Source organism: Ctenopharyngodon idella, chromosome 17 (assembly GCF_019924925.1).
Source record: "Ctenopharyngodon idella isolate HZGC_01 chromosome 17, HZGC01, whole genome shotgun sequence".
Lineage (NCBI taxonomy): Eukaryota > Metazoa > Chordata > Actinopteri > Cypriniformes > Xenocyprididae > Ctenopharyngodon > Ctenopharyngodon idella.
In genome coordinates this window covers 22,599,880-22,619,512 of record NC_067236.1, presented here as the reverse complement: position 1 = coordinate 22,619,512, position 19,633 = coordinate 22,599,880, and the positions used below count along the sequence as shown (strand labels likewise).

Sequence of the window (19,633 nt, the reverse complement as noted above, 5' to 3'; positions counted from 1 at the left end):
CTGGTGTATCCTAATGTTGTCATGTTGATTTAGTCATATTAGTTAATATATTTGGCTAGAATAAAACCAATTAATTAAGATAAAACCACATGAAGCATTATTTTTGGTTACTTGACAAAACATTTTGACAGTGAAGCAGATAGCATGATATTATTAGATTACTGGTACAAACAAGCTAAAGGTGAGGCATATTTAGCTGTCAGATGCAGTTAAAAGATACTCTTAATTAAATGTCCATAATAACTGTGTTGGCAAAATGAGATAATGGCAGAAAATGACTGCATACTAAATACTATTAAGTATGTTACACCTCTATCAGTGGTGCATATAATTAATTGTGAGTGCATGGCATGTTTTTATCAGGTCCTTGCTGTTAGTCGTCTCAAGATAATTCTCTAGTGGTCTTCTCTAAATAATTCCCATGATATTTAACAGTTTGTCAAGAAGCTGTGTGGGAGGCCTTCCGGATCTTTCTTGACAGAGTTCCTGACACCATGGAGTACCAGCAGTGGGTGTACGCCTGTCAGAGAGACTCGCTTTGCATGGAGGATCTGGCCCGAAATTTTAGTAGCACACAGGAGCATCTTGACATGGTAGCCAGTGTGAGTAGCTGCTTGTGTCCCATTGCCAATTCAGTCCAAACGTCTTGCCAATACAGCCCAAATGTGCCAATATCATTAAATTGAAATTTTTATCTTTCTTTTTCTAAATATCATTTACAGAGAGTGGATTCTCAAGATGAACAGGAGAGGTAAGAACCCAAAAGATGATCTTGAATTCAAGGGCTTCTTGGTTTCAGTATTCATGGTATGGCGATTAACTTGTCTTCTTTTTGGGCCCGAACCCTTCAAAATATCTAAAATGAGGTCACCTGACTAGTGGGAAATGAGAAAATCTCAGCCTGTCCTTTAAAAAACAAAGTTTGTTCATATTTGGTGGCCTAGCTAAACACTGCTCTCTGACCTGATCCACTTTAATAAGAGGGATCTGTGCCCAGACATATTACGCTTGGGTGTTAGAGCCACACAAACATACCCGGGCTTATATGCAGTCAACCCCTTGATCGGGGACAATGAATTTTATTGCATTTATCATTCTCGGATTGATTCATCCCTTCTCAACATGTTTTCAATTATTTTCAGGGCTCTCACACCTGCACCAGGCGAGAAATGTAAGTCCTCACCGTCCGAATGAGAAAGAAATACTGGTTGATCTTATAAAAACGCGACTGATTGATGGCTTTTTATGCTTTAGGTTCAAAGAGTCCTGCTGAGCTTTTCATCATGGAATCTGACAGCGTACGGTCACTAACTCATGCTGCACTTAACATACTGATGAAGTTAGAAACAAACAAATTGACTATTCTCTGATCTGATAGGAAACTGGGGCACCAGATGTTGTCCCTCAGAGGCTGGAGGAGCACATTGTGGAGTTCAGTGTGACTATAGTAGACCCCGTCTACAGCGCACTACTGAGGGATCCAGGCAGCCCTCAATATGAAGACCTCACTCGCAATCTTCACGAGCAGGTCAGGTTGATTTGTTGGAATCTGACAAAAAATGATTGAGCTACACCTGTTTGAAGTCGATAGAGTCAGCAAAGTCAATTTTGAGAAAAATCAAGTTTTCTGAAGGTACCAAAACAAAATCACCTAGCAACTATACCTTAAAATCCCTGGTAATATCAACAAATTTGGCACAAACCAAGTCAAAACCCATATCTATAGGAAAAATGTATATATTCAACTTTTCTTCCGTAATTCTACAATTGTTTGATTAACGTTAATGAAATAGACAGCCTATTTATTAAGACCTATTGTACAACACGTATCTAATATATTGTTACACATCAGATGTTTTTCCCCAATAGTTAACCAAACGCTCACTTAAGACATAACAGATAATGTTTGTATGAATACTCGCCAAGACAGTTTTCGTTTTTTTTAAAAAGTACTGTAATTCTGTGTGTATATCGGGATCACGCGCTGTCTGAGGCATTTTTGTGCGCACGCTTCAGATCTGTCAGTCAGTATTCAGACTCATAGAGAATCTGCTATGAATATTCACAAAGTTGGAATGCTGTGCTTTACAACGATATCAAACTTGTGCTGAGAGGAAGTGCCAGTAGTCGAGAAGCGAGCAGAGAAAAAAATTTATCATGGTCAAAGGAAAGGTACTTCTCTCAGAAAACGTACAAATAAAGATACTTTTAGATGTTTAATTGCTATTTGGAGCTTTGGGATCGCTAGACGAGGACTTAATGAACTAATTTTTGTGAAAACCTCAATTTTAACCAAAACTGACATTTTTCACTTGTTTTGCCTGTAGCTCGAAATGTAGCCTGTGACTCATTTTGCGAGCACGGGTCACATATGCAGTTTTACTTGGATTTTCTGATGTTTTGAGCTACAAACAAGACCTACCGTACTAATTATGAGAACATTTATCTAAAAATCTTAAACAAATCTATCAACTATGGTATGTCAGAGTAATTACATCGAAAACAGGAGCACAATGACTTTTTAAAAAGATCTATACATCTCACCAGAGCCTTCATGATGTTGTTGAACTCAAAGCAGGTGAAATGTGGAAGCAGGAACATTGACAATAAGCAGGAACACAGCTATGAAACCTAATAAAAGATTTTTAAAATGTACATTTTCATTTTGTCAGGACATAATAAGGTTTCTGTAAAAGATAGGCCTATACATTTATATTTATGCTTAATATACAGTTTAATCTATATGAAGCACTGAGTTATGGCCATTGGTAGTGAGTGATGACTGTAATTATATCGTTTTGAGAAAATAAAGTAAATAGTGCATTTGTATTAAGAACATTCTAGAGAACATCTCAAAGTGTCGCCATTTTACAAACAAATAGATAATAAGTCACAGTGGTTGTGTATTTCTCAAACTACATAGACAAGACAAAGACAAACTACTATAGAAGGTTTGAAAGTAGCTTACCGTAAAAGATCAAAAAACAGGAAAGCCAAACAAGAATTGGGTAACTTCAGAAGCCGGCATGAGATTAGTTAAAATAAGACTAGAGCCATGGCACATGATTTTACAGCATGGCAGCATGTCTGTTGATCCATAATCTGAGGTTATGTAATTACTGAAATATGTAGTTATTGAAATAAAAAAAAGAGATATTGCAAATATATCTAAAAACATTTTCATTTACACTTCTGCAGATGCTGCATGCGTTCAACAAACTTCCTGGGTTTAAAGAGATTCGAGTGCTGGGATTTCGGTAAGTTGTATGTTGGAACTGTGGGATTCACCGAGATACTGCAGTCCATTGAACTTGAAAATTGTATTTTTGGATGGGTAATTCTCTTACAGGGGCAACTTGGGGTAAGTATTTGAAAAAATACTTGGCAAATTGTGTTCAGAGCAACTGTGTTTCAATTACTGTATCATTATGCTATATTGTACCGTAGACTGTGTAGTATACTTATAAAATGTGTGATAGTTAACCCTCATATTCTGTTGAGATTGACTTTAGATTTCCAGAAACCACAAAAGCTGTTCATTTGAAAATGGTTATATTAATTTCAAAATTATCCTCTTTTCATTTTTTTTAATATAAAATAAATCCATTTAGAGACTCTACAATGTGTACAATCAGTTCTCATAAGATTTGAAAAAGTCTCAACCTTATGTGTCATTGATAAATATGATTTTTGAGCTATTAAAAGGGCCTTGGGGTCTTTTAAAGGGAACATGAGTGCTGAGACAGATGAATAACAAACCTCTTACGATTCCCTTCATAACACTGGCCAGAGCTGGAGGTGTTACAGCAAGCTTTGCTGTAGTGTTTGAGACTGATGGGACAAAGGCCATAGGTGACACAGACTCCACTGATGAATATGGCATAGAGGGAGTCCTAAAGGGCATGGTGGTCAAGGCGCTAAGTGAGGACGCATCACTTCCTGTGGACGTGCTTTCCCTAACTTTCGAACAAGGTACACAAAATCAATACAGTCAATATAAGGGCCCTAGACAGACTGCAAATATTTAACCTTACCTGAATCGCCCTGTACAAACTCTTCAACAGCAGGCAAGCGGGAAAACACGAGATCCAGTACTGAAATCAGTAAAGAATCAAGGTTTTTACCTGGGGAAATGAGTACAGAGTCCACAAAAGCCAACTCGGAGGAATCTATAGCGCCTTCTGGAAGTGTGGGCATCTTTTTTGGAGAGCTAGGCCATGATAGGACTGAGGGTGAGGGGACAGAAAGGACTGTTATACATAAAGTACCTGATATATGGTCCCATGTTACAACACTACCAGCAGCCACAGAGGTAATCAGCCACTCCCAACTTGAGGGTTCTAAGACGACAAGTCTAATCACTGAAGACACTTTAGCTACCAAAGGTACATTTTTCTAATTTGTAGTGAGTAGTGAACAAGAGCACCTGCTTTCGAGCTAAGACCCCTAAGTTATGCAGCCTAAGAATGACAGAATTAACTGTAGTTTTACATTAGATGCACTTTCAAAGACACTCTCTGAAACTGGTTCTTTGTTTTCAAGGTTCGCCAAGAACCACTACAGTGGATTACCTATCAAAGTTGTCTGAAGTCCAAGAGGATGTAGGAAATGAAACTGTTGCCACAGCTGCAACACTGGACTTGGAATCTTTTGAAGTAGCAAAAGCATCTACTTCAGCTCAACCTGAAATGGATTTTGATATGACACCAGAGGCCACTCTCGCAGAGGCAACATCATCAATCTTGACATCCCTAACCCCTACTGAACGAGCTCAAGATGCTGTATTGCAGGAAGATGACACAACTGGCCCCTCTGAACCTTTAGAGACCTCTACCGAAGGTCTTCCTTCATACCCTACCGGTCCAGTTGATAGCCCCGAGTTGCCCACTTCAATTGACCTTAGTGACCACATAGACTCTCCATCAGCCAGTGCCACCGTAGACACACTCCATCAAAAGGAGCCTCCTGTTGGACCTACCACTCCAGAACCAATTCTCCCTGCCGCAATTCCCTCTGAGCTAACGCCCACAGAAGACCTTATTTCACACCTGACCCCAGACAATTTCCTCGAGGAAAAGGGACAGACTCTCTGGACAGTTTCACCTCCCCCACATGAAGGTAGAACAGATAATGATAGAGACACACAAGACGACGTAGAACAGTCTGATGAGGAGGACGAGAATCTGGACTCTGGGAGTGGATTCCCCTCGGAGATCGACGAGAATCCACAATCCTCGGCTCATCCTATAGGTTACGTTACCACTCCTTCGATGTTGGCTTCTAACCAGGCCAAAGAGTTAGTGGTGTTTTTTAGTTTACGTGTGACTAATATGATGTTTTCGGAGGATCTTTTCAACAAGAGTTCCCCCGAGTACAAATCACTGGAGAACACGTTTCTTGAACTGGTAGGTAAACACACTTTTGTCTTTGACTTTCTCTTGCTGCATGCCTTTTTAACCTCCCTTTTTTGTTAGCTTTACTTTTTTTTTTTTTTTGTGCCGCAGTGCATGCTGGGAAGAATGAATAGATAAAGTGTGTCATTTGTCTGCAAGGTTTTGACAGATGGCATCTGAGAACAGTGTTGTTCAAAATGTAATATACATTTTTCTATAAAGCCACTGTATAAAGGGTCTGGGTGACCGACAGAAAAAGTGAATTACATTTCTGTACATTTTGTGCAAGGATACTTATTTTGTCACTTCAAATGTTTTTTCTATGAACTTTGTTTACCTTTTCAATTTAGCAAGAAAAACACAGAATGAAATCCTGTATGGCAATTTCAAAGCATAATTGTGCAATCTCACACAAGCAAGAGTGGTGTAGTGCTGAACATCGGCACAGCTACAATTAAACCATGGGCATAGAGCTGCAGGTAATCACAATCATGTCCAAAGATTGTGAGTGTGATATTGCATACAACAGTTCACTAAACAAGAAATAAGAACTGAGTAACTTAAATTTCAGACAAAATGTTGCCAGTTGTTCCAAAACAAACCAAAGCATCAAGCTTTGCATGTCACCAAGCAACATAGACTTGAACAGCATATGAGTGGAGCAATTTTTCCTACCTGTTCAAAATTATGTGTAATCACTCCGCTCCAGCTCCACTCCTCTTTTTTTTTTTTTTTTTTTTTCATTTTCTGCACTCTATGCTCACTGAAGAGAAAACCTGCCCTGAACAATCCTATTGCAAGGAAAAACACTCGACTTCCACTCCGCACCACTCATATACAACGTGGACAAGAGCGTTACAAACTTGGAACTTTCAAAACAGCTCTTGGCCATTCATACTGCAGTTTCACATTTAAGTGTTGTTGTTTTTATTCAGATTATATCTTATAATTTCCTGTTTTTTCAACTAGAGACAGTTCTCTGAACCAAGTGACTCGGCAAACCCTGAGGCCTCTAGTCATGTGACTGAGAGAGAACAGAAGACATTAGCCTCAATACCGGTACATCTATATCCAAGCTTGAAAAAGCATAATCAATCACTTTTTTGGCACTAAATTCTGCACCTTTGTTTAATAACAGCCAAAACCTGATCTTACTGATCAAAATAACTTGCTTTAATAACTGCTGATTAACCAGCACTAACCAGCATTAACCAAAGCTAAACGCTTACTCTATGGCTTATCTGCCCAACCTGCAACATATTTTTGGTACTTGTTGTTGTTTAATTCTAGATAGTGTGAGTGTTGCCTTATTGCTCTGTGCATATTTTCAATTCTCAGGATCTCAGTGCACTTTAAGATTTATGTGCTTTGAATATGTGCATATTATGGGAGTATGTGCTCATATCAAATGCTAAAACTGTACATCTGTAAATAAAGTTGTTGTTTTTTCTCATTTGTGTAAAACACAGAGGAAATAATTTCACAATCCTGTTGAATTAAACAGCCAAAAACAGAGCACGCCCAAAAAAAAAAAAAAAAAAAATCCCTCAGAGACTTGCTGTCTAGTTTTGTTTCTCTGAATTGCTTTTAGCTGGTTAGGCAGCCTAATGATTTAGAATTGTTCTTCGGTGAGACATGTCCTTGAATGTAATCAGTCTCCAAATGTTATTTACTAGAGTGTTACCATCAATGACAAAGCACTTTTTGTTGATTTTGAAATTAACAGCTCAATGAATTATTTGTAATAAAAGCAATTCACAGAGATACTAGCTGCATGCTTTTTTGGCTTGTTGTGAATGGTTCTGGGTGAATGCAATCTCTTTTGATACATATTTAAAAATATTTTTTAAAGGTCAATCTAGACTCGTCCAGACTGGTTTTCGTGTGTTAAAAATGTGTGTGCAGTTTTATTATCTTAAAGGATTAGTTCTCTTCAGAATTAAAATTTCCTGATAATTTACTCACCCCCATGTCATCCAAGATGTTCATGTCTTTCTTTCTTTATTAGAAAAGAAATTAAGGTTTTTGAGTAAAACATTCCAGGATTTTTCTCCATATAGTGAACTTCAACAGTTACCAACAGATTGAAGGTCCAAATTGCAGTTTCAGTGCAGCTTCAAAGGGCTCCCAGATGAGGAATAAGGGTCTTATCTAGCGAAACTATCGGTCATTTTCTAAAAAAAAAAATATATATATATATATATATATATGATCCGTACTTCTGCCTACGTCACGCGTGACCTTTCAAACGTGATTACGTAACATGTGGAGCATCGCAGAGCAGTGTGCAAGACGAGCATTACACACACAGTTTCGGCCAATCTCATGTTAATCTTGAGTTACCTATAGAGTAGTATTGCATCCTTCATATCTCCGAAAAGTCTTTAGTTTTATCATATAAAAGATAGATACGCTGTACCGACTTACGATACGAGTTAGATACGAGTTCCTGGAGGCGTGCCGTGGGTGGAGCTAAAGAGTCATGAGCGCATGCAGCTTTTGCATAGCGATCGTCTGCAAGCTGCGACATCATTATAAATAAAAAGGGAACAAAAACTTTTGTGTTGTTTACATTAAATGCACTTGCGTGACGATTGCCAACAAAACACTGACATTTGATGCAGTTACTCACCGCCTGTGATCTGCAAATCCAGCGCCGAACTGGGACTTGTTTACAAAACATTCGTCACTGAAATTCCAGGAACAAACAAACTTACATGCACAACTCCATTGCTGTTCCCTTAACGCTGGGTTCTTTGGGAAGCTGAAAAAGGAAAATCTCTCGGCTTCCGTAACCTGACCGAAGCGCTCTGGGTGATGTGTGTGTACACGCTTATCAGGGAGAAGTGCCCATACAAGGAATTCTGCCCTTTATTACGTAATAAGGGCCATACTCGAAAAAAACTTTCCGAAACTTATCAGAATCCGGAGGGTGTGTATTTGGGACAGAAATACTCCATCATACGTCCCCCCCTTAAGACCCTTATTCCTTGTCTGGGATCGTGTAGAGCCCTTTGAAGCTGCACTGAAACTGTAATTTGGACCTTCAACCCGTTGGTAACTGTTGAAGTCCACTATATGGAGAAAAATCCTGGAATGTTTTCCTCAAAAACCTTAATTTATTTTTGACTGAAGAAAGAAAGACATAAACATCTTGGATGACATAGGAGTGAGTAAATTATCAGGAAATTTTAATTCTGAAGTGAACTAATCCTTTAACACAGCTCTAAAGGGACTACCTTACATTTTACAACGTCTATATGTTCTGTTCTGTAGTAAGATATTGTTTTTGAAATTTGTGTGAATCCTAAGATACAAAACTCCATTTCCAATAATTAGTTGTTGCCCAAACTAGTATTGTGTTGTAGTTTGTCATGACTAGTGCTGAGTCCTTTTGGATTATCACATGAACTACTAAAAATCTGATCAGGAGCTACTCTGGTAAGTATCTAGGTAAAATGGCCGTAAAATTAGTTTATTGATTCATAAATGGGCTTTTAAATGATAATTTGATAATAGCTAGATATTTATGTTCTTGCAAACTCTTCAAAAAAAGAATATTGATTTTGTTCACCGTACACATCATTTTTGCCCATTTATAATTCAAAGTTTTTGTAGCTTTTGTAGAGACAGCTATATTTCAGTCCTATACTAGGTTTGCATTGATTTCAGCCTCTCAACCTTGTAGGATGCTCATTTACTCCTGTCTCTACTGGTTTGTGTAGCAACCATCTCGATTGGACAGGGACATGTTTCATTTCAATTTTAAAATTTTAAAAATATATTCATATTAAGTATTAAACATATTTAAAAAATATAACATAAAATATAGAACAGAACAGAGATCCTCATAAACCAGTAGATACACGTGTAGGCACCATGCTAGAGAAAGTGCCAGAACCAGTATTCAAGAATAGGGATACACTACAATGCTGCTGCTTGTGACAATTCATTCATTTATTAACCTATTTGGAAATGAGCGCTACTGTATATATTAGCCGATTCCTTTTGTCCTGTGATGCCAATCAAAGGTCACGACATTGGAATCAGCCAGACAGTAACATTGATTGAGGCTGAGCTCTGAGTCACAGCCTGCCCTGTGGGGAAGAATAACACCTGCTCTGCCCTGGCACTTAGCCGAGAGGTGAGAGGTTGATCATGACTGGCAGATCAGGTCTACCTTCTAATACAGATTACCTCCTGTTATACAGGCATGCACTTACTAAGTTAATGCAACCCTCTACAATGCGAGTAAATCACTCACGTATGGGACCAAATTTCACGCTGGAGGACTAAAAATGTCTTTAATTAGCCAATGGCTAGTAAATTTCAGTCGCTTGTGATTGAGTTAGAGGCAAAAAGTAGCGTAGATATAATATTATTGCCTGCTGAGCTTTTCGCATCGTCACTTGGCTGAGAGCGCCCTCTGTCCCTTTCTCTCACACGCGCACTCAACGTGAGAGAAATAGAGTGGCTTACATATGCCACGTGAAGAGAATCAATACTGTCCCGATAGGGCCAGTGCTGCATTGTCATTAAAGTTTATCATTTGGACATGTTTAAGCATTACCAGTTTAAACATTCAAGCGCAAAACGCCAAAATAACACACACATCCGAAGCACACGCCCAGAAAGGCACGTCTGACAGCACACAATACTGAATTGAGCTCTCTTTCACATCTGAACGGACAGTTTCCCACAAAATGCCTGTCTTGGCTAGTATCCATATTCGGTTAAATCTTAAGTGAATGTAAACAGTTGAGATAAAAAAAACGCATGTGCAACAGTATCAGTATATTGGATCCGATCTTAAAGTGACAGGAGCCTAATATTCCTGCTGCTGTCTGTTTTAATGTTAATCAAACAACAAAAGACTCAAAATTTACTCAATGCTCTTGACTTAATAACTTTTGTAACTTTAATAAGGATTCATCTATTTAATTTATACAGTGAAGACAGTGTTATTTTACATTTGATTACTCAATTTCTGTAAATAATCTGCATCTAACTACTGTTAGATTTACCTGAAAAACCTGAAAAGCACTGTTTATTTTATTTGCATTTTTGTTCTTATTTGTGCTGTTACTTGTAGCTTATTAAATGCCACCTCCATCAAAAATGAGATAATGATACTCAGCGAACGCTCTCCGCACATTGTATACGTTCATCAAATACTTTTGCTTCAAATCCGCTAAATCCCAGCGTCAGCCCATTCAGAAATACCGCTAAACGGCCCTTCCCTTCATCAGCAAAAGCCCACAGAAGAACCAATTGGAAGAATCATATGATTTCAAGATGAATGGCGGTGTGCATATGAGCCAGCTTTCAATTGCCGAGCTGCAAGTTTTAATCATGTTTTGTCCATTGTTACAGTGGCAGTGACAGGATTTTGCAAGTAAACACAACAGTGTTCCTTTTGCTGCTGTAAAACTGACAGAAATGGACGTTTTACTATGTCTTGTTGTCCGAAGAGGTGGACTTTTGCAGCAAAGGACAGTCAAATTTGTTAAATACCAATGAATTGACTAAAGTGACATTTATGAAAATAAGGCATTTCAATAACTGACTAATAACCTTTTCATTGCCATTAAAGTGAAATTACTGAACCTAAGCATAGGAGCCTGGTAAAAAATGTTCATTTAAAAGAAAAGATGTCAGATGGACTTATTTTACTACAGAGTGTTGTCTTTAATAGTGTTTGAAATTTAAATTTTATATTATATTTACGTAGAATTTTTTAATTTGCATTGTTCACGCATTCCAGGTAATGTTTTAATTTTAATTCATTACATTAAACAAAAACTCAAACTTAAAGTGGTAAATTACTGAGTAATAAGTGGAGAGATTTTCAAAACGCTAATAATCTCTGTGACTCTTGTGCGAATATATCATATCCTCAAGTCTTCCATCTTTTGTGTGACTGGTGCAATCAAGCTCTTGAAATCTTGAGCCGAGATGAATGACTGAGCTGCTACGCCCTATTTCTCCTGAACAACCGTCTTTATCTCTAACTGGCCCTCCTCGTGCGGAGTGAAATGAGCATTGAGAAGATTTTGCATATTGTAATAGGATGAGAGACAGACACTAGCCAAAATCGTTCAGTTTCAAGGAATTGAGGAGAATTGCTTTAGAATTGACAATCCCAAAAGTTTTGCATCTGAGCTGCATTACGTTCATGCACAATTAACCAGTCTGCACTAGTCAGCAATGATGAAAGAGAAGTCACAACTCACTCAATTTCACTTTTATCTCCACTTTCCCGCAGCTCCTGCCGTATCTACAGTCCAACCTGACTGGATTTAAGGAGCTGGAGATTCTGAACTTTAAGAATGGCAGTGTGGTGGTAAACAGCAAGATGAAACTAAACAAACCGGTTCCGTACAATGTTACGGAGAGGGTGCAGTGCGTGCTTGAGGACTTCTGCAATGCGGCGTCTAAGAGACTGAACATGGAAATTGACTCCCAATCAGTGGATGTGGAAGCAGGTAAGGACAGTGTGGGATAGTTGGGGGACAGTTCACCCCAAAATGAAAATTGTCCTGATTTACTTACCCTTAAGCCATCACAGGTGTTTATGACTATCTTCTTTCAGATGAACACAGTCAGAGTTATATTAAAAAATATCCTGGCTCTTTCAAGTTTTATAATAGTAGTGAATGTCACTCCTGTTTTTGAAGTCCAAAAAAGTGCATCCATCCATCATAAAAGTAATCTACATGGCTCCAGGGGGTTAATAAAGGCCTTCTGAAGCCAAGTGATGGGTTTTTGTAAGAAAGCCTCTTAGGTTCAAACAAATAGGACTGGGCAACAAACTCATGCTCCTCATCTCTTATATCGTAATCTTCCAATATTTTTCTTTAAAAATTCTCAGGTCAGAGATTATTCTTTTGGCACAAGTCGATTTGCGTAGGCTGTCTGCCAGAAGCTAGATATTTTAGTTTATAAAGATTTAAATATGGATATTTTTCTTACAAAAACCCATCGCTTCGCTTCAGAAGGCCTTTATTAACCCTCTGGAGCCATATGGATTACTTTTATGATGGATGGATGCACTTTTTTGGACTTCAAAATCTTGAGCCCCATTCACTACCATTATAAAGCTTAGAAGAGACAGGATATATTTTAATATAACTCTGATTGTGTTTGTCTGAAAGAAGACATATACACCTACATGGCTTGAGGGTGAGTAAATCATGGGATAATTTTCATTTTTGGGTGAACTATCCCTTTAAAAAGAGAATACGGGAAGTTCCTCTAAAGGGATAGTTTGCCCAAAAATGAAAATTCAGTCATGTACTCACCCTCATGTCATTCCAAACCTCTTTAACTTTCTTTCTACTGTGGAACAAAATGAAGATAATTTGAAAAATCTCTGTTTTTTGTTTTGTTTTGTTTTTTTGTCCATAAAATGAATGTTAATGACTCCAAATGTTCTTCAAAATATCTTCCTTTGTGTTACGCAGAAGTAACTAAGTCATACAACTTTGGAAGGACATGATGACAAATTTTCATTTGTGGTTGAATTATCCCTTTAAGATAACTGCTGTTTAAGATGACTGCGAGATGATTGCGATTTGCTGTGAAAAGAAATGTCCAGAAGTTGTTAAACTTCAATGAGACTTGGCAATTTCACAAATCACATGTTAATCAACAACTGATTCCTTGTCAAATGATTATTTTTACTTAACAACACATCTAATTTGTAATGAGATTTTCAAATGTTATTGTCAGAGTTAACAGGGCAGAACAGTAAACAAAAGCATCCACATTAACGTAAAGGGATAACCACACTGTCTTTAAGCGTCTTTGTCTGTCTGGCTACAAGTATTTAAATCCAATTAGTTCTCATTGTCTAATCCAGCCGATCACGTCGATCCATGTAAGTTTATGGGGTGTAACGAGTTCTCCCGCTGCGTGGTGAACACGTTAACCACAGAGCCCGAGTGTCTGTGTGATCCGGGCTACAGCACAGAGGACGGCCAGCCCTGTATGAGCATCTGTGACCTACAGCCTGAATACTGCCTGAACGGAGGCCAGTGTGAAATTATACCAGGACACGGAGCGACCTGCAGGTACGTTAACATGACCTCTGAAAGAGAAAGAGGATGTCGAAGAACTTCTAAAACTGTGCACACTAGAGTGCTGCAAATCCATTCATTTTGATGGAGATTAAAAGGATGAAGGGAAAAACCAAAACCACCAGAGCATACAAAGTTCTTCACCTGCACTGCCAGAAAAAATGTGTAAAAGTTATAGGGGTACAACAGCTTGTCACTATGAAAGTACCTTTTAATGTACAAATTTGTACCTTATTTACCCTTAAAAGGTGCTTATTAGTACCTTAGAGCTTATTAGTAATATGTACCCTCAAGGTACTACAGTGAATAATAAAGTAAATAAGGTACAAAGTTGTTCCTTTAAGTGTACTGTCCCAGGGACAAGGTGATTATTCTGAGCTGTGATGTAAAAGAACATTTCATACTTTTTTCTATGACATACTGAAATAGTTGCAGCGTATTTGTTGGTCTGACTCTATAATGTTTTGCCCATTTTTTTTGTCTGAAATTTCCTGGAAAACCTTGTCTCCTTCACTTCTATGATTTTTAGTTATTTATTTGTTTGTTTGTTTTTTTTAATAATTTGTTTTTCCAGTATAATAAGTTGTACAAGGTCTAAAAAGCATGTAAAAAGCCGAACAAAATAATTAATACAGTACAGGTCAAAAGATTGGAAATATTACTGTTTTTAATGTTTTTGAGCGAAGTCTCTTATGCTCATCAAGCCTGCATTTATTTGATCAAAAAATACAGAAAAAACTGTAATATTGTAAAATATTATTACAATTTAAAATAATGATTTTCTATTTTAATATACTTTAAAATATAATTTATTTCTATAATGCAAAGCTGAATTTTTCAGCATCATTACTCCAGTCTTCAGTGTCACATGATCCTTCAGAAATCATTCTAATATACTGATTTATTATCAATGTTGGAAAAAGTTGTGCGGCTTAATGTTTTTTTTATAACCTGTGATACTTTTTTCAGGATTCTTTGATGAATAAAACATTAAAAAAAGAACAGCATTTATTAAAAATAGAAATCTTTTCTAACAATATAACACTATACCGTTCAAAAGTTTGGGGTCAGTAATTGTTTTCCTTATTTTTTTTAAAGAAATTCATACTTTTATTCAGCACGGATGTGTTAAATTGATAAAAAGTGATAGTAAAGATTTATATTGTTAGAAAAGATTTCTATTTTGAATAAATGCTGTTCTTTTTAAATTGTATATAGCCTTCAGAGCTTGCACAGTGATTTTTTCCGTATCAATTCCAGAGTCCTCAATCCTTTTGAAGTGCATGCAAAATTGATTTGCAGCGCTAAAAATATAAATGTTGTCTTCTCGCCATGTTGACAACACAAACCAAACTCTTCCAGGCTTCGGCTACAACTACAATGTTTGAGGGCGGGTCAAAGTAGACATTGGGACATATTTTTACAATCTAAGCACATGGTCTGAAGCTTACGGCGCAGGTGCACTTAGGGCGTGTCCGAATCCACTTTTGCTAGTTTAATGACGGAAAAAATGGTTGGCACACCAGGCGCATGGTCTAAAATAGTTGTATCTAGTCTCTTAATGAGTCATGGGTGTGTTTCATCATTACTGCAAATAGGTAATTCTGATACATGCAATGACTATCCATTATGACATGTAGGCATTTTTATCTTTATGTACACAATAATAATCTTTTACATTGTAATCCTTTTATTTTTAATAAATGGCATGTTTGTGTGCTGCTGCGTGTCCCTGTGTGTGTAACAAGCAGAGTGTATGCACGTTGTGCAACCGCCTATAGACGCATATTACTAACGTGCTCCTTAAATAACAAAAAAAATACTGCGCCATTGACTTTAGACCAGGTTTCAGTTGGTCAATGGCGCAGTCGTTTTCAGTTGCCTCAAAATAGCAACACGCCAACAGTGCACCTGAACACACCTCATTTTCAGACCAGCACACCCATGGGCGAACAGATGGCGAGTGCAAGCGCGAGTGCATTTGCTATTTAAACAACGTGGGTGCTGGACGTGAAAATGATAACTGCGTTGGGCTGAAACTAGCAAAAAAACACTTGTGCGTTGCGCTTGCCGTCACATTGCACCGGGTGTATGATAGGGCCCACTGTTCGTGAGCAGCCAATGACGACCATAGGCTGCAATTATGCAAATTTGTTACATTGTTGAAATTGCTGCGGACTCGATTCAGTAGAATCGATTCTTTCTTTTAGGAGACTTTACAGAGCTTTTACATTCACAAAAAGCTATTTTACACACTGAATGAAAAGTACTATTTGAAAAAGCATAAGGGGCACTTTCAAACAAAAGAGACTCGAAATCGACAGCCAAATCTTGACCCCTTGTTATGTGACTGAGAAAATATGCAAACGGTGAAAAAAAGCTATTCAAGAGAGACGAGTCATATGGATTGCAATCTTACATTGCACACTTCTCTAACATGTTTTCTCTCAACCACTTTCAGATGTCCTGTAGGTAAATTCTGGCACTACCACGGAGAACGCTGCAACGAATTGGTGTCTATGCCCATTGACCCTCTCCTTTTCGTAGCCTGCCTGGTGGGAAGCCTCTCGGTGGTTTGTGCTGTGATAGGCATCTTGATTTTCATTAACAAGAAATGTATACGGACCAGAAAGACCATGAGACTTGTGTAAGAAGGGTTTTCTTTTTCCCTTTTATTTTTATTTAGATATTAGATTTTTCTTTACAGATTTGGATTTGCAGTGCTGACCCGTTTTAAACATGTTGGTGTTAAGAACTGATCTCCTTTGCATTATAGGCGTTCACAATCTGCATTCCCTTTTGGTAATACTATGAGAGTAAATCCAGTTTTTGAGAATGACGATGGGGTCTTAACACATGTGTCGAGCATCCTCTGTCCCATGAGCTCTGACTCAGCCTCCTTACAACAGTCAGGCCAAGGCACATTTCGATCACGAGAAAGTACACAACTTAGTATTGAGGTAAAGTGTACAACCAAGATGGTATTCTTAATGATCTATTTATTTAAACCGATGTCATGACCGCTACTAACATCCATAATCGACCCATTTCTGATTAACCCTCTGGTGTTGTTCGGTCATTTTAGACCGAAAAAAAAAATGTTTTGAATTTTAAAAATCGCTACTTCATCGGAATGGTATGAAACTTGATGACTTTTATGGCAGTCACTATATGAAAAAAAAAAAAAAACAATTGTGGACTTGATTAAAAAAAAAATAGTCACACTTGATTTGTTCACAGTCAAAAATGACCGCCATTGGAAATGAATGGGAAATAGGCAAAAATATGAAAATACAGATAATTTTTTGTGTTTACAAAACACAGTAAAAGTAAAAACACAGACACCAAAGAAGGGGTTACACTCTAAAACAATACCAAGAGTACAAAACAGACACACCCACTCAAAACACACACACACACACACAAAACAACTATTATACACACACAAATGAAGTGGTGTGGCTGTAACAATATGGCAAAATTGAGCCAGAAGACTCAAATAAGAGGTTAAAATCAGGTTAATTAACCTCTGATAAGCCATTCCTGTTCATTTTTGTTACTTTTTTTAATTGAATTTTGATGTTATGTGTAACAAAATGTCTTTCTCTATGTTCAGGTTTGACTGTAGTAAAATTAATGCAAAAACTGACACTTCAAATCAACATTTCAAAAAAAAAAAAAAAAACTTTCTTTGAGAATGTCAAAATATATATCCAAATCCGCAACTTACTAAAAATAAGTATTTATGTCTAAAAACAACTAGAGAATTTATAAGCCACTTTATATAGAGCTTTGTATGAATCTAGTGGTTAAACCATGGCATTACAGATGTTTTTCTTTTTTACTCCCACCAGATGGCACTAATCTGCCTTCAAAAATTGTATTTTAAAGACATTTGCTGTGTTTGAAATCGCCCCCTATACCCTCATTCACTATTCCCTACATTACTCCACTAATATAGTCCACTTGAAGGAGTGAATGAAATGAGTGAGTGAATTCGGACACTGAGTGCGCCGGAAGGGCTGCCGATTTCGCATAGTTTGTGCTGCTGTTTAATAATCTTTTGAAATGTAGCAAAATGGCAGCTCCAGTAGTAATGAATATTTATGTTGTACTAGCACATTCAAACCTTTTAAACGATTTAATGATCAATTAAAAAGGAATTTATACCTGTATGATAATGCTGGACCAGCGCGGTTTGGAAAATGAATGGATGATTGATTCAGCTGCTGACGCCATCTCCTGGCGAGACGCAATTCATTCAGCGCGCGACTCTCACAGTGCATTATGGGTATTCTCTAGCCGCTGAGCGTGCATCGGTTGTACACTCGTTATTGCGGTGCATTGTGGGATTGAATGAGTGCACTCAGTATCGTCCACTATGGTTTCGGACACCACTACAAATGGCTGTCCCTTCAAATAGTGCCCTATTTAAGGGTATAGGGGGCAATTTCGGACACAGCCATTGTCTCCATTTTAACATGAAATACTGCTTTAATTGAAAAGTAATAAAAATTATTATTATTATTAATTATTATTATTTTCAATGGGGGGAAAAAATTATCATAATTATTGCATAAATATTAATAAGTACCATGAAATTGTCTCAAAATACAAAATAAAAAATATTATTGAACATAAGTTACATTTCAGGTGTTCGGTCAAGTGTGACCCCCAAATGAACAATACCAGAGGGTTAAATCAAACAGTATCTGTCCTTCGTTAGGGATTTTGTGGAGAGGACGGACTAACTTTTCCTGTAATGAATAACAACTTTGCAATGAATAAAAGTCACATGTAGGCTTTGTTCAGACAAAAAAAAATCTGACTCAAATTATTTTGGCATATCTGACTCAAATCGATTTAGTTTTTGGTGTCAGAACAGCAAAAAAAACATGAAATCTGATGCTTACAAATCCGACCCAAAACACATCCATATGTGAAATGAAATCTGGTTAAAATGTTCAGGTTTTTTTTTTTTTTTTAAATTGGTTTCAGATCCGAGTTCTAGAAGGTCTACTGTACAATGCCTAGAAAATGCTAGCTGTTTCTATTCCCCTCAACAGAATTTTTATTTTGTATAAATACACAGCTACTCTCGAACGGCCCTCAGTGAATGGATTTGAAAACCAAACCAAATTTGTGTGCAGTCTGAACAAAGTCTTCAGAGCCTAGTAGCCTAAGAGCCTACAATATACTAACTTAACAGCTGAAATATCATCATATCATCAAAAAATGCACTACCGTTCAAAAGTTTTTTTCATATTTTTGAAAAAAGTTTCTTATGCTCACCAAAGCTGCATTATTTGATCATAAATACAGTAAAAACAGTAATACTATGAAATATTAATACAATTTAAAATAACTGTTTTCTATTTATATATATTTTTAAAAAGTACTGTATTCCTGTGATGGCAAGCTGAATTATTGTCAATGATGGAAAGAGATTTGCTGCTTAATATTTTTGTGGAAACTCTGATACATTTCTTATCAGGATTATTTGATGAATATACATGTTCAAAAGATCAACATTTATTTGAAATAGAAATCTTTTGTACCATTACAAACGTTTTTACTGTCACTTTTGATCCATTTAACACATCCTTGCTGATTAAAAAGTATTAATCTCTTTCAAAAAAAAAAGTCTTACTGACAACAAACTTTTAAAACTAGATGAGGCATTATCATGTTTACTGTTATTACTTTGTCAATTCATAATAAAAGTGCCATGTTTTCAGTGCCGCCCTCACATTCAAATTGCTGGACAAAAGTTTTTCAATTATCTCAAACCCTTTAAAACTACTGATATTTATAAAAAATTCGTTATATGAAATGTTTCAAATCTAAAAGGAAGTCATAGTCTTTAGTTTTAGTTTTATTATTATTATTATTATTATTATTAAGACACTATTTCACACACACACACACAAAAAAAATCTTACTGACCACAAACTTTTGAACATTAATGTATATATTCATTTTTATTAAAAATAGATTAAGCAACCTAATTTGTGGATAAAAAAAAAAAGATAAATTGTATTAATTAAAATTAATCTCAATATAAAACAGCTAAAGTGTTGGGCAAAAGGCCCCGGAGCAATTATAGTCATACTGTAATATAATCTATGAATAATCTATAGTAATATACTGTAGATTATAGTA

At 36.8% G+C, this 19,633-nt stretch overlaps 2 protein-coding genes across 5 annotated transcripts in view; one reads left to right on the top strand and one right to left on the bottom strand.

The window, feature by feature from the left end:
• The window catches only part of colec11 (collectin sub-family member 11), a 59,738-nt gene extending 53,417 nt beyond the window's left edge, over nt 1-6,321 (bottom strand). The window contains exon 1 of one of the 4 annotated variants that reach the window (XM_051867103.1): nt 6,069-6,321. The gene's annotated coding sequence lies outside the window, so the exon portion shown is untranslated. The remainder of the gene's footprint in view (nt 1-6,068) is intronic. The other 3 variants (XM_051867106.1, XM_051867104.1, XM_051867105.1) reach the window with 3 other exon arrangements.
• Nucleotides 1-19,633, top strand: part of impg1b (interphotoreceptor matrix proteoglycan 1b) — a 31,009-nt gene that overhangs the window by 5,674 nt on the left and 5,702 nt on the right. Inside the window, exons 3-16 of the mRNA XM_051867107.1 lie at nt 436-602; nt 723-751; nt 1,143-1,171; nt 1,255-1,298; nt 1,379-1,528; nt 3,199-3,257; nt 3,791-3,972; nt 4,065-4,385; nt 4,543-5,405; nt 6,363-6,452; nt 11,659-11,878; nt 13,255-13,465; nt 15,933-16,118; nt 16,248-16,431. Coding sequence (XP_051723067.1) covers nt 436-602; nt 723-751; nt 1,143-1,171; nt 1,255-1,298; nt 1,379-1,528; nt 3,199-3,257; nt 3,791-3,972; nt 4,065-4,385; nt 4,543-5,405; nt 6,363-6,452; nt 11,659-11,878; nt 13,255-13,465; nt 15,933-16,118; nt 16,248-16,431 — 2,735 coding nt within the window. The remainder of the gene's footprint in view (nt 1-435; nt 603-722; nt 752-1,142; nt 1,172-1,254; nt 1,299-1,378; nt 1,529-3,198; nt 3,258-3,790; nt 3,973-4,064; nt 4,386-4,542; nt 5,406-6,362; nt 6,453-11,658; nt 11,879-13,254; nt 13,466-15,932; nt 16,119-16,247; nt 16,432-19,633) is intronic.